Source organism: Ornithodoros turicata, chromosome 1 (assembly GCF_037126465.1).
Source record: "Ornithodoros turicata isolate Travis chromosome 1, ASM3712646v1, whole genome shotgun sequence".
Taxonomy (NCBI): domain Eukaryota; kingdom Metazoa; phylum Arthropoda; class Arachnida; order Ixodida; family Argasidae; genus Ornithodoros; species Ornithodoros turicata.
Window position 1 is genome coordinate 116791012 of NC_088201.1, and position 15906 is coordinate 116806917.

Consider the following 15906-nt stretch of genomic DNA (forward strand, 5'->3'; position numbering starts at 1 on the left):
CTGCGCTGCAAGCAATTGAAAATTCTGCCATACGGGGCTCCTCCGCACCTTTGGTTATGGATGTGTTAACGGCTTACAAACTTGCCTTCGAAGCAGGGCATAGGCTCGCTCTCCAATGGGTTCCAGCCCGTTGCGGTGTCGAAGGGAATGAACTGGCCGACGGCGCCGCCGAAGGAGCTCTCTCGTCTCGGACACGGGCGCGTATTGCACGGCTGAGAGGAGATTGGCGGTCTATACTTCGACGCCTCGTGACTTCGTAGCCAATGGACCGCCGACATACTACCCCCCGCCATGCTGAGCAGAGTTGACCCAGCGCTCCCTTTCCGCATGCCAGCACATATCTCTCGTCAAGACGCCGCATTAGTTCATCGAATGCGTCTCGACGTGGCCTTCACAGCACAGTGGCTCTACCGCTTGAGACAAGTTACCTCTCCCCACTGTAGCCACTGCGGTGATGTTGAAGATCTCGAGCACATTCTTCTCCTTTGCCCACACTACCAATCGTCCCGATCCGTACTCTCCGCGTCCCCCAACTAGCCAGACTCCCGACGCATCTCTCACAAAATTGCTTGGTCCGTGGCCGCATCGAGCACACAAACGCTCTGCCCTCAAGGCTCTCTTCATCTATTTGGACGCCACAGGACTTCGATCCTCATTGTAACGGGACCCGTTATTTCATTCCCCACTTCACCTCCTGCAATAGGGTAGAGTATCGCCCCCGGCGATGAAACTCCCCACCCATCATCCCGAAATAAAGTTGTGTTGTTCCGGATGGTGTGTGCATAGGTTCAAAAGTTGTTCTGTTGCTTAGTGATTTTTGTTGGCAATGGTAGACAGAGCTGCTTCCAAGGGGTTGAGGGGAGGTTTTTTTTTGGGGGGGTGAATTTATTACTCGGTATGTTTATGACTTTTTGGTGTGTCTGGCTTTGGAGGGTGATGAATCCGGTACACAGGGTTTGTTTGTTGAGAGGGTTCGGGATTAAAGGTTACTATGGAAAGGGAAGAGAATGGTCTGATACACTATTTGGATCTCAGTACGCCAGTACATTGGTCAAAGTAAGCGCTATGTTAATGTACGTTTGATGGAACATAGAGCTTCGAGAGGAAAGGGGTGTGGTAAACAGGTTGAGCATTTAACGACGTCCTCTGGGTGCTGCCGAAGTTCAGGAACAAAGGTTTTACCTAAAAGTCGTAAGTTAGGAATTTTTCTGTAGAAAGAAGCTTCACGCATAAAACAGGCAGGTGATAGCTGTATCAATGTGCATTCTGTGTTGTTGACTGATAAAATTCAGCAATTCATTGAAAGGTAACAGGAGGACACGTTGTCCCGGGGTGCTACTTTGGCTTTGATGTGATAAGGAAGTTCTTTGTTACTATGTCGTCGTTTAGCTCCCACTAGGGGTCGTTCGAGCAGTCTTATACATAGGCGTGTGCCTGGAGATATTAAAATTTTGTTTGTCAGCTCAGTGCTCTATCCGTCTCGTCCTTTCGTGCCCCTTGAACTGAGGTTTTTTTCGCAACACAATAAATTGGTCTAGTTGGTGTTAATGCATGATGAGGTAAACACGACGCAAAAGACAAAGGGACAGAGAAGCTGACAGGACGAGTGGTTTTTATCGCTTTTAAAATGTACGACCAATATGTTTTTTTTGATCGCTATCTAGTAGACGAGCTGGTCGGCGAACTTCTGCTACAGTCCAACCAGTTTGAGACGGAGAACGTACAGTGGTGCGCAGACTTGCCCCGAAGAGCTGAGCGCGTGTCATCGGGCGCTGATAGACAGCTGGAAACTAGATTGGCATGATTTACTATCCCGTTGAAGGGAAGGCCCGCACGCACAACGGATGCGTCAGGTAAACTGTGTGGTGCGGCGAACGCATCCGTTGTGCCTACCGACCCTCCCTTCAACGGGATAGTAGATCATACCAATCTAGTTTCCAGCTGTCCATCAGCGCGCGATGACACGCGCTCAACTCTTCGAGGCAAGTCTGTGCGCCACTGTAGCAGTACGTATGATATGATGCGGCTTTGGTCTACTTCAGACATTTAATTAGGTTCAGTTATCAGTTCAGTAGAGAGTAAGCGCCGTAATAGTCGCGTATGAGATAGCGTTGGTGGTTCTGCGCAAGCCCGAAACATAAGGACAGCTTCGCGCATTGCGCAGAACCACCACCCTATCGCTTACGTACGCAAAGGCGATAGCGTACGATATACTAAAACTCACTAATAACAAGTTCAAAAACAGTTCCGCTAATTACTAGAGTGCCGCTACGGGCAGCACCAACATTCTTTCTTCGGTGCCACGAACAGGAATGTGAGAAGAAAGAAAGAAATTGTCACTATCTTCTTTTATTAATTGCAGTGATTGATCTAGAGCGACCACTTCAATAAAAGCTGTTACGGAGAGAAGAACCCGTGAGCGAAATACCGCCACGCTTCAATGAAGGGCATGGACGATAACGTCGTAACTAATAAAAGCAATATGTAACCAATATACTTATTACTGATATTTAGAGCCTTCCACATCTGTTCACTTGTGTTCTTCTCTCTCCGTTCTCGTCAAGCTCAATGATATGTTGCCTTCCCCAGTATAATTACTCAATTCAAACAGCGAAAACCGTCGCTTCGAGTCGCACAAACTGTTGGCGGAGCTTCGTCCTGCGCTAAGTGAATGAAAGATGCCGCAGAAGAAAACGCTGACCCGACTCTTCCTCCTTCCTTCTTACTGTTGCTTCAGATAACTGTGCGTTGTAGTCATGCTATCGTTTGCAGCAGTCGAATGGAAAAGGAAAAGTTAAAGGTCATTTTTATGGACTGCTCGCATCCCTTCCCTCGGATATCTGAGAGCGACCGACAATTTGCGGTCCTTGAAAAAGCGGTTTTCGCTGTTTCTCCAGGAATTCAGGGAGGGATTGTAATTTGCAGTGGAATAGAATAAATTAAACATGTGATTTCTGTTTCTGGTAAAACACGTCAGGTTGATTTTCAAATTTCGAGTTCAATTCTGCAAATTTAATGTGTCGCAACTCACTTGGTGGTATACCCCGAAAGTCATTACTTTGAGCTCCCCGGGATAAATGACGTTGACGTTGATTGTCAAACAAGCATATTTTGACACATCAATCTTTCAATACGTGAGGTGAGACACCCTGCATCTATATAGCATAGTGAAAGGGGTTGTAACGTAGCGTAGTAGCGCTGGACTAGCACTGGACAGCTGCATCACCCTTCTTAGACCATTCGCAGTTGCGTGTATTTAGGCAACGTTTATGTCTGGGTGCCGTCAAACAGTCAACGTGATGCCCTCCGATCACCTCGCCACTGAAGTACATACTGAAGTTCCGTGCGTTATGTAGAAAAAGAAAGAAGCCGAAGCTTTGTGGCTGCACGTAGTGTATGAGTATATAAGTCAGACGTCGCTATATCAGCGCTGGACAGGTCTTTGTGCGTGATTTGGACATCGTCTGCAGTCCGCAAGTAGGAAAGTTGAGTGGGTGGCGTCGGAACGTCATGTAGAACGTAATGTCCTCCCGTCAAGCTAATACCTCACCCAGCTAAAGCTCCGACATAAGCAAACCCAATGCAGTATAGTTCTGTTGGAATGTTTGATTTAGCATTGCTCTCTGTGTGATTACGTCGCTATTGTTCTATCTGATTTTCATTACTTGAATAGTTTTCATAACAACTTGACTGTGTTCATTTAAATGCTTCAGATTACATGGAGTCTCCAACGTGACCGTTTTGTTCAAAGTGACCTACCTGACCAAAGTGATTACCTAAAATAAAGATGCGTTTTTATACCAGGTGACCAGACAGACTCCTCGCCTTGAGCTCCAGACACTCCCAACAACAAAGGAAGGGGTAACAATTATTATTTATTTAGATTAGCACATTAGATACATTGAAGCACCTGCCGACAAAAGCTTTTACTGAGCTTCCTGCTGCTTTCCATTCTGTGTGCTATATTACTATCGTTTCCAAGTGTAAGGAGTACGGCCTGTCTGCGTGGTCTAAGCCGTTTCGATGCTTCCAACGTGGACAGCAGTCTCATATTAAACCTAACCCTGAAGACCTGTTTCTTAGATTTAATTACATAGTACACTAAGGTACGACGCGACATCTGGCACGGTGAAGCCGAAGTATGTAATTCATGTGTGTTAATGTAAAATTCCACCATACTTGCGGCCACGAAGAGGCGTTCGGAGCACCTCCGGATAGACTACATAGAAAATATTAGATAGCACGCTCCACTCTCAAACGTCAGGTTTCTCTAGATGTATTCTCTAAAGAGAAAATAATGATCAAACATAACACGCGCAAGCGCACGCTTCCAAAGCGACTTAATTATGTCACACAGATGTTTTTATATGATGTAGTTTACAAACCTATAATTAACCCAGCAATGATACTGAAGCAATATCAAAAGTCTTTTACTGATACTTACCTGTGATATCCTCAAAAAAAGAGAAAAAAACGAGAGAAAAGAAAACCCTAAAACATGCAAGCACTCGACAAGGCTACTTTCTTCTGCGCAGATTTCGTTTCTTAGACTTCTGGTATTTATGACGTGTGCTGGTATCACCAACATCGCCTCAGTCAATCGACAGAAAATATAAAAACTGGAGGTAACCGTTCAAGCTGTTTTCCACCGCTTCATTAGTTGTGGGACTGCGGAATCGAAAATGGGAAGTATGTAGTCTATCCCCTTATCTGAGATAAACCTATAGCCCTGAGATAACTGTGCCGTGACAGACTTCCGCCAAAAACCGGAAAACTTCAAATCGGAGCAATTTTTTATATAATGTGTGGGAGCCTATTCCCACTCTCGGGGGCAAAGCCCGTTCCTTCGACTCCCGTGGGAAGCGAGGCACAAATGCAACTACAAGGTATACTCAACAACCACTGTTTTAATGACTTACATCTTACAGCGTCTTTTCTTCTCCGCTTCCACGTCCACACTGACCACACAAACCCCTCGTCGTTCTCCTTTTACCCCCAAGTCTCTCACTTCCTCGTCGTCCCGCAACGTCCAAACTTCTTCCTCTACTTCGCCCCACACTTCCCCCACCGCAAAACGTCGAACCCAGTTTGACAACCGAAAACTTTAGAATGTTTAGAGGTCGTCGTCATCGAACTCCAGGACCACGTCGTCCCCAGGGTTCGGTGGGGAGGAAGGCCTTAAGAGGTCGGGCCTGTGCCTCCTCAATGTCTCTAGCGCTGAGGCCACGTCCCCGCTGTTGGACTGTTGCCTAGCTCGGTGAAGCGGTCCTTGTCGATGTGTTCGACGGTGCAGCTCAGGGACTTGACACAGAGGACACAGAAGTCTCTTTTCCTCCGCAGTCAGCGGAATCGGGGGGTCATTGAGGTGTCGGTCTGTCAACAACAGACCTCTGAAAGGTTGAGGCACTTTCGCCGGGTCGTCGGTGCGAAGCGGGCGCGGTTGAGAGGTCCAGCGAGAGCGGGAGGCCCATGATACCGGTCTGTCTCCCGCTACGACGGTCCATGTAGCCACTGACCGGTGAGTTGGTGGCTCGGATCGGCTCGGTACCTGAGGCCGGGCGGTAGATGAACTAGATCCTGGAGAGCGTCCAGGCCCGCGACTACGCTTTCTTTGGGGAGGCATGGCCGCTGCGAGAAGGAATAGGGGATGACGGTGAGAAAGCAATTTCCGACCGCGAGAACCTGAAAAGGCTCTCCCCCAGAAGGTTATAGTTGAAGACTGCGAAACAGAAATCACACTAAGAAAGACCAAGTATTCAAGAGCACTAGGATTTAGCGACTAGGATAGCGGCAGCTACATGCGCCGCCTGCGGGGACGCAAACTGTAGCGCCTGGAAGGTCCGGGAACAGGATCCTGGTCCAGGTCTAGAGGAGGAAGCTGACCGTCTGCTTCTTCACTCTCGGGGTCTCGGAGGTGGTAAGTCTTCAGGTCCGAGATATGTACTGGCTCCGTTTCTTCGCCCGTGTCACAACGACGAAGCCTGTAAGTGAGGCCGGAGGAGCACGCACTTACCTCGAAGGGGCCATCCCACCTATCTGCGAGCGAAGCTGCAAAGCCACGTGACGCATCACTAAGCGGGTGAGTCCGTCGAAGGACAAGATCACCGACGCTGTAGGTGAGATTCCGTCGTCCACGGTTGTACTGGCGAGCCTGGTCCAACCTTGCGACGTCCAAGTTCTCCCGAGCCGTCCGAGCTGCGACGTCCAGTCGGCTCTGGAGGTCCTCAGCGTACCTTGAATAAGGAGGCTGGGTACTGCCATCCCGGAGGCCCAGGGCATTCTCTACTGGAAAAGGAACCTCTCGTCCCAAGTTCAGGAACGCCGGGGTGAAGCCTGTAGATCTGTTGACCGTCGTCCGTGTAGCGAACGCCAGCTCAGTCAGGCGAAGATCCCAATCACGGTGGTGCTGACTAGTAAAAGCAACCAACATCATCTTCAGGTTCCGATTAACACGTTCGGTAATATTAGCCTGAGGGTGATACGGGGAAGTCTTCTTGTGCTGAATGCCTAAGACAGCGCAAGAATCTGAGAACACCTTACTTGTAAAGTAGGTTGCGTTGTTAGTGATCAGCTGAGCGGGAAACCCGAACCGGCAAAAGGTGTCGAGTAGTCGTTCCCATACTCTTTGGGAAGTCAGCGTCCTGAGAGGAAACAGCTCAACCCACTTTGTGAAATGATCAGTAACCACAAACAGGTACTGGTTACCTCTAGGACTACGAGGAAAAGGTCCCATCACATCACAAGCAACTATCTGCCAGGGCCTATTGCTCTGAACCGGCTGTAAGCGCCCGGGGGGTAAACCACCGCGAGGTTTTGCTCTCTGGCATATCGGACAAGTACGAACATACTTAGTTATGTCCTGCCTCATTCCTGGCCATGTCGCAACATGATATAACTTTTCATAAGTTTTCCTGCCACTGCTGTGACCTGCCAAGGCCGAGTCATGAAAGTAACGTATGAAAGACTTACGCAGCTTCCGTGGCACTACGACTCTGAATGGGGATGTACCGTCATCGTCATCCGCCTCGGGTATGTACCTGAACAGGATGCCATCCTCGCCCAGCAGATAGGAGTCGTGCCGTCCGTCAGACGTTCCGGTGTCTGCCGAGACCTGCTCAGCTAACCATTGAGACACCCGCTGACAAAGGCCGTCCGCTCTCTGAGCGTGTAGGAGCTGCTCTCTGCTCACGACCGTGCCCCAGGACGAGGATCCGTCCCGTGCCACTTGTGCTGCTGCCAGGAGTTGAGAAGGCGCCTCGGTGCCTACCTCTTCCCCCTCCGGTAGAGGCGCACGGGATAGTGCGTCCGCTACCACATTCGTGGAGCCCCGCCTGTACTCCACGTTGAAGGAGTAGCCTTGTAGCTTCAGGGCCCACCTGGCGAGACGTCCAGCTGGGTTGTGGAGCCGCTACAGCCATGAGAGTGCCTGGTGGTCAGTCTGGACGGTGAAAGTGCTGCCATCCAGGTAGAGATCAAACTTCCTGAGAGCGAAGATGATCGCCAGGCACTCCTTTTCCGTGACGGAATAGTTCCGTTCTGCCGGATTCAGCGTGCGACTTGCAAAAGCCACTGGACAGAGAATAGCGTCATGCTCCTGCAAGAGAACTGCGCCAACACCATAATCGCTAGCATCTGTTTGCACAACAAACGGTTTATTTAGGTCGGGCAAATATAGCCTGGCCGTATTAGCTATTGCATGAGATAGAGCTCGGAAGGATTGTTCCTGCTGTTCTCCCCAATGCCAGCGTGTGTCTTTGCGCAACAACTGGTTAAGCGGCTGCGCTAACTGAGCACAATTAGGAATGAATTGCCGGTAAAAGCCAACCATACCTAGAAAACGCTGCAAGGCTTTTACGTTACCGGGAACCGGAAACTCCATGATCGCCTTTAGCTTGTCATCGCTAGGACTGATGGTGCCTCCGTCCACCACGAAGCCGAGAAGGCTGATGCTAGGCGATGCCAGCTGTACCTTGCGGGGGTTAATGGTTAGCCCCGCCTGCTTCATCCTTGCAAGGACGATTGACAGGTGTTCCCAGTGTTCCTGAAAATTTCTGGAAAACACTACGACATCATCCATGTACGCCATCGCGAAATTGTACTTCGCATCTCCTAATACGGTGTCCATGAACCGCTGGAAACTGGCTGGTGAGTTAGACAGACCGAAAGGCATCCGTACGAACTCGAACAGACCCCTATGACAGGTAAAGGCTGTCTTCGGGACATCCTCCGGGGCAACTTGGATCTGCAAGAACCCTCTGCTACAATCAAGCGTTGAAAACACCGCAGCGTTGCCCAGGGAATACATGATTGATTCGATGGACGGGAGGGGATAAGAGTCCCTTACAGTTACTGCGTTAAGTCGACGATAGTCGACGCATAACCTTGCCGTACCATCACGTTTCGGAGCCAGGACGACAGGAAACGCCCAAGGGCTCTGGGATCTCTGAACTGCACCGGTTTGGAGCATTTCTTCTAGAGCAGCGTCTAACAAAGCACGCTTATGTACGCTCAAAGGTCTTGGATTACAACGCCAGGGCCTAGCGTTACCCGTGTCTATGCTATGCTGTAACAGAGACGTCTTACCGGGTTTTTCCGTAAAGATACCGTCATACTGCCGCAGTACTTGTTGAAGCTGACGGCGCTCCTCCTCAGGACCATGGAATGACCCCAAGACAGTCGGGAGTGCAGACGGTTCGGTGGAGACTGCTGCAGCTTGCTGTGCCGTGCAATCGTCCGCTGCCGTGGCGAAGGGGAAGAACCCTGTCGAGCCATGGTATACGTATCCTCCATTGGGCAGGTCCAGCGCCAACTTGTGCCGGATGATGAAATCCCTGCCCAGGATAACGGGCACTGCCAGGCCAGGAAGGTGGACGAAGCGCTGCTTTCGCCGTCTCCCATCGAAACGGAGCCAGAGCACAACTGCAGATTGTGCTGGAATGACGTCATTGGAAGCAAGACGAAGGGTGACCTCAGTAGTCTGCAGAACTACTTGTCTTTGCAGGCAGTGCTCGTAAACACAGTCGCCGAAGAGAGAGTGTAGCTCCCGTGTCTATAAGGGCGATGTAGTTTCTGCCCAAAATGCGAACTGCGATATTTGGTTCTCTGTCCTAAATGCCATTCCGAACAGAGAGAGCAAAAGGAGCTAATGCGTCTCCTTTGGTTGCCTTGCTGCTTGCAGAGCCAGCTTTTGCATGATCAAGGCCGCTGCTAGCGACCGTTCGTTCGCTCTCTCGGCAGATAGCCGACGTCGTTAAGCGAGCGTTCGTGGACGTCGGCTGCGGCCGTTTCCCGTTGGCACATTACGGGTATTCGGCCCTCGGTGCGGACAGTCCCGACGGAAATGTTCGGGGCTGCCGCAATTCCAACAGCCGACGGACCTTTGCGGCTGCGGGCGCGGCAGACGCTGCCGTTCCCGCTGCCTGTCGGTAGTTTCGCCAGCTGTATTGCCGGGTTGACCACGATAATTAGGCAGGACGGGTCTGTCATGGCTTGTTCCTGCGGGGATCGCCCTCTGTCCATGACGGAAGGGATCAATTGCTCGGCGGGATGGCTCCGCATAAGGATTGCGGTGGTGCTCATCCTGTCCCACTGCAGGTAGGCGTTCGACCGAGGCTGCTCCCGCTGACCACGCACAGCGTGGTTCTAACGCCCATTCAAGCGGCGGCGGGGCCGATATTCGAGTTCGGCTAGGAGGTCGCCCTGTATGGTACGAGCCTCCTGCGCCAACGCTTCAAGACTATCAAAGCGATGGGCTCGAAGGTAGGGCCGGAAGCGGGGGTGGCACTGACGGATAGCCCGTGCTACTCGCTGCTGCTCTGTTGCAGTTGGTTCTGCTCTGCTGTACAGCTCTTGCAGGGCCCGTACGAATTCTGCCAACGTCTCATCTGGATGCTGAGTACGTTTGTGCAGCTCCTCCAGGATACGATATTCGTAATCCGGGGGAAGGAATTCGTTTTTAAACCGCTGCTTGAAGTCCTGCAAGGACGTGAATCTCGACTGCAGTCGAAGCCAGCGGGCGGCGTCTCCTACCAAAGCAACCTGCAGGATGCGTAGGATCAAGACCTCGTCTGAGATTCCCATACCAGCCTGATAGGCAGTAAGGTCATCCAAGAAGTCTGCGACTGACTTTCTATCGGTATACCCTGAGAAGGTAGGAACAGGGATTGTCAGTCGGACGGGCGCTTGTGCCTGCGGCGGCGAAACCAACCCAGCATCAAGGCGTCGCGTCATCAACGAGCACAGCTCTGCCATACGTGACAGAAGCTCTGCCGTTGCTGTGGTGTCTGACTGCGGCACTGCAGATACCGTAGTCGACGTACCTTGGGATGGAGGCACTGCAGGTGCCTTCACATCGTCGGCCGGTCCTCTCGGCTCCGTAGGCGCCGGGGCGACGTGTACCGGCCGCTCCTCCGAGTGGGACCGTTGGGGTACCGGAGCTCCACTCCGGAGGTTGTACCCGCGAGGCGGTGTACGGTCCATCAGCTCCACGGGTCAGGCACCGGGCGGGAGCTGTAACACTCAAACAAGACGAGCAGCAAAAATGCTGCCCCAACAAAGCGAGATACAAAGAAAAAAATGAAAGAACACGAAGTAATTAAAGTACCACAATCCGGCGGTATCACACTGAAACAAAACTTGACACACTAAAATGGAACGAAAAAAATAGAACGTGCCACGTCCTCCACGTCATCGAACGAACGAGCTTGGGCCCCACGTCTGGGCGCCATTTGTGGGAGCCTATTCCCACTCTCGGGGGCAAAGCCCGTTCCTTCGACTCCCGTGGGAAGCGAGGCACAAATGCAACTACAAGGTATACTCAACAACCACTGTTTTAATGACTTACATCTTACAGCGTCTTTTCTTCTCCGCTTCCACGTCCACACTGACCACACAAACCCCTCGTCGTTCTCCTTTTACCCCCAAGTCTCTCACTTCCTCGTCGTCCCGCAACGTCCAAACTTCTTCCTCTACTTCGCCCCACAAATGCTAGGTTATTATTTCGACCAAGAAGTTTGCTACCTTCCCAAGCAGCAAAATGTACTGAAAGTCGAGTGCAATAGGGGTGGACGGGTAAGTGGAATGCCTTGAACAAACTCGTGAAACCAAAGAACACTGATAAGACACATACCGTCCACCCCTGTTGCACCCGACTTTCAGTACATTGTGCTGCTTGGGTTGCTCTATCACTGCAGACTCAAAGTATGCCTTAAGCGAGTTTATGATTGGCCTGCGCCTCCCTATGTATTTTATATGGAAGAAATCGTCTTTTCTTTCAGTAAACAGTGGACCGATTTTCACGACGCTGGTCTTGCTCTAAATATTTTCAAAATACGTTACGCAAGTGCACATATATATCAAATTTGGACCGCACTCCGCTGAAAAGCTTACGCATGCAAAGTTTGGTCTGCTGGAGATGTGTGTCGTTAGAGGTTGCTGCAGATTTAAGACGTCTGGGAACGAGACGCCGCGTTTTCAGCCAATTTCGCTGCAGGAGGAGAATCGCGCGGAATGCTCCTTGTTGTGAAAGCAGATGACGACGACAACGCGTTGACGATTAAGAACAAGTTGGTAACCTAGAATGGGATGGTATGCTGAGCGAAGGATGAAGTTGGGTCGGGACGACGGGCCCGCCGACTGGTGACTACCACAGGCTGCTTGCGCCAGTGCCGTGTATGCCAAAGGGAGTCTTGCTATTAACCTGCTATTAACCTGCCTAACCTGTCTTGGGACCTGCCTATACCTGAACCTCCACCCACCTTTTGAGCTCTCTGGCCAGTCGCGAGCCAAAATACAGTTCGGTATTAATCCCATGTTATCGAAGCTATATATTCTCTGTATTGACCGGGTGTCGATGTTTTTGGAGGATTGGATTGGATTAGATTGAATTCCCTGACGACCTACCAACATAATGCTTGCTAGCAAAAGTTATTGGCAGGCAGAACCTATTGTTGGTTCGGACTGCCTGTATATTATACGTATTTTAACTATAAAACATGACAAGATTGAATCAAGAACGGGCAAAGGTGTGTATGTTAATGAAAATATGTCATCAGATGCAAATTTTTGGCCATCCGTTGCGTTTCTCTTGGTATTTGCTTGCGATCACTTTACTAGGTCTTTACTAGGCCTAACAAGGACGACGAAACATATTCTTTTCACATAAACATCGCCACTGGAGCGTAATTCAAAGGTGGCTTTCAAGATAATTGACACAGAATGTATCAAATTAAAGCAATTTGTGAAAAAAATTGTCATCAAACCATCGCTTCTGCGTTCTAACCTATGCCGCCATTTTCGAGAAAATTTTGGTGTCTTAGCGGCACGCATACGAAACCGCAGCCAATCAAAGACGCTCAATTTGATTGGCAGGTCAAGCCTCTTTTTTAGGCTCCGCCTAATGGCCAGACTCTCATTGGCATACACGGCGCCCACTCCGTCACGTGATATGGTATGTGAACAGCATCTAAGTGCGCTCTGGAGTATAGCGCATAACAAAAATAGGAGGAGTCTGCACTACATATGAGCTAAATAAAACCGAAGTGTGCACGTGCTGATGTCTGTCGTAAACGCACGTGCTCTCAGTCAACACAAACGAGACACACATCGTGTATGCTAAGCATGCGACAAATGTAAACAAAACCAGTAACATGCGGCATCATTTGCACTACTGATGAAGCGCAGAAAAAGAAACTCTTGGATGGTCACTCGGCTTTGCACACCTAAGAAATTAGGCTGCGTACCAACTAAGTGAGTCAGTATTGATGTGAACAGTGACGCGCTCTCTGACATTCGCAGCTGATGTAGTGGTGTTTATCCCACACAAAGTCGTGCGGCATATTGACCTGTCTCAAACACAATCTTGGTCCTATCTTGACAAGCGACGAAACCAACACGAGCTGCCAAACTACTGAATAACGCTATGTATGCCATGCAGTATACAACCTTTTAAAGTTTACCAGGAGGAAATGGTTCGTGTAGAGTTGTCACATAATGGCACGATTGATACGGTTTCTCCTGGAGGGTTGAGAATGATGAATAGAGCCCTGATTTTTAGGTACGAAAAATCGTGGCTCAGGCACTAGAAACGGCACTAAAGGCGCTATAAATACTGGTGTTTTTCACCTGTAGCTCTGAAAGTGCAAAACGAAGTGAAGAAATCGGTCTTATCCCCAAGAACAATACCGTAAATAGATTTGTGACTGCTTTTTTTAATATGTTTGCTGCACGAAATGCAAAACTTATCCATCCTAGTAGGCTCACAAGGCTGCTAGCCATTGCTACCGGTTCCACGACAGTTCTCAGAAGGACTTGTCATGGCAACATACTGCCGATATGCGAGATGGGCTTCGAGGACGAAGGCTTTACCCCCGGCGTAAATTTCTTAGTCCTCGAAGATTTCAAGCTTCGCCTTCTAGATATTGTTTTCGGTACTACCATAAGGCTCACAACAGCAGGCAAGTATGGGGTATCAAGTCTGCTCACACTGGACGCGCGCGCCGTCACTTTCGCTCGTGTGTTTCGCTCGGCCCCGTCTGCCCACGAGGAGGGTCAGCATCCCAAGTTTGCCAAACTGTAGGCGTTCTACCAGACCTGTACCTACCTTTAAACGTCACGCACCCTCCATAGCATTTTACCGTGTGTCAAATTCGTTGTAGAACAAAAAAGAAAATAATAAATTGAAAAAAGCTTCGGGGACTCTTCTAGGTGTAAACAGGAAATAGCGCATCGAGTTCTACAAACGTGTTCGGAAATTTGCCTATAGTTTATAATAAGGACCCACGAAACAACTCAACGTTGGAAGGGAGAGAAAGAACGAGTAAGCGACTGTACCGGTAACAGATTTTCAGTTCTCAGCTTACACTCCAGTTACTTTGCGGTACTCGCGTCTTACAGGCGATCATTGGTTTCAAAAGGACGTACGACGTGACCCGTGTGAATTTCGCATGGACAACAGAGTTTTGCCATCCCTTTAATGCCATTATAGGCTGTTTCAATGCTTAATCGGAGTTTTATGAAAAAATATGCACTCACGCCTGAATATGCATATATAGGCACTATCAAATCGGTACTGGAGCTTCCCCAGCACGCAGTTCGTGCTCCTGTGTTGAAAAGGCATTATTAGGACCACATGCAAAAAACAGGCATTTGCCTATAGGGGTACCTGCTCTAGTGATGAAGAAGAACGACAACCATTATGTCATGGCCTAACATGCACATATATATGCAGATGTTTGCAGACACGCAGGTTATTGCACTGTTTCCGGATATTGTCTTAGCATATTCACGAGAGGTGCTAGAGGCTCCTTGGTGGAGAGCTTCTTTACGATCGCGGCGACGACCGCTATTAACCGTTGCGTGTGACTCTTAATCACAGTGCAACGTAGTAAGTTGCCTCTAGGCTTTCATTGTTAACTTGGAATAGCTAGCTTCTGCCCGGTTTTATGAACACGTATTAATTTTCGACAGCGATAAACGTCGCCTTAAACTTGAATTTAAATGTGAAATTCTATTGCCCAAGTTAGTGGTGGTGTCGCATGAAGTCCATAACGTTTACCAGCGTTTGGGAGACATGGTTGAATGGTAATTAAAAGTTCAGGAACCTTTGAAATGTGAAGCAACGCTTGTGAAACAAGGTTTATGAAGACCGAAAAACGATGACACATCGCGCCTGAAAGTAATTTCCATTGAGTGGTTGCAATTAACGTGTAACCACATGATGGATAATTTTAATATTCTTTGAACTACACGTCGGTGAAACAGGTTGCACACACAACGCGCCCTTGTAGCCACGATCAGTGGTTTAGCAAGATACACAACACATGCCCCAAATGTTTGGTAGCAGCTCCTAACTTTTTTTTCCTTTATAACAGTGATACAATTTAAGCTCATCCCTTTTTTGTGGCAACGCCGCCCCTCCCCCCCCCCCCCCCCACGCGCTTGCGGTTCTCGGTAAACCACTGGCCACGGTATGACAGTAGACTAGCAGTGTACCCGTTACCGAATGTATCGCAATACCGATACTCGTTACTTGGATAAAAAGTAGCGCAATACGATATCGATACTTTTAATGTAATTTTACTTTTTCAGACTTCTCTTTTACTTTTCTTTAATTTTACCTTTTTCATGTATCTTAGTACTGTAAGCGCTACTACAACAGAAGTAAGGTGAGAAGGTTGGCGATTCAGCCGCCTGCAAAATACGAAGAAGCTGCATGAAACTCGCAAAATCAAAATCTTGCTTGCGCGGGTACTCAGTCTGCATAACAGCGAATTGCGGGACGACAGTTTTGCAGCAATAAAGCGTAATGTTTGTGTTACGTCCACACCTTCTTTAAGCACAGTAGCAGTCATACTGTGGAATATACTTTATTCTGCTTACTCGGCCACATGTTGACGGTGTGCAATCATACACCCACAAAAGAGAGAGATGGAAAGAAACCCGCGTTTTTACCGGTGCTCCTTGAGGCACCAACCAATAGGAACACCGCACAATAAACACCAATGGGAAGAGTAAACAGTGATAACCTTATCGCAGGAGGTAAACCATGATAAGGTGACATACAACACTTCTTCCTCCTCAATAAAGACCGCACACTAGCATAATAAATGCGCATGAATCTTAATACACATAAGCTGTAGAACATTGCACAGTTCATAGCATAGAATTCCACTTCAACACTCAAGTATAACCAAAATGTTCCGGTTTCTTCTGGACCGTAGTACTACGTCTTAATTGCGGTGATCCGTCGTCCGTAACAAAGGGTAGATCATTATCTGGCGTGGACACAACGCTCGGACTTGGAGTACACATTGGTCAGTAATTTGACAACTGCTCGATACACCCGTGTTGGATAAATTTAGTCTGAGGTGATCATTCATCACTGGCATTTTTCTAAATTCACTTTAA

General features: G+C 49.0%; 1 protein-coding gene and 1 long non-coding RNA gene across 2 annotated transcripts in view; one reads left to right on the plus strand and one right to left on the minus strand.

Moving 5' to 3' along the window:
• LOC135383963 (uncharacterized) overlaps positions 1–15906 on the plus strand; it is a 298299-nt gene that overhangs the window by 135703 nt on the left and 146690 nt on the right. Inside the window, exon 9 of the mRNA XM_064613239.1 lies at positions 3805–3861. Within this exon, the coding sequence (XP_064469309.1) occupies positions 3805–3861 (57 nt within the window). The remainder of the gene's footprint in view (positions 1–3804; positions 3862–15906) is intronic.
• LOC135368237 (uncharacterized) lies at positions 4888–6301 on the minus strand. The gene is made up of 2 exons (XR_010414726.1): positions 6014–6301; positions 4888–5628 (listed from the first exon to the last, which is right to left on the minus strand). It is a non-coding gene; the product is annotated as an uncharacterized LOC135368237 (long non-coding RNA).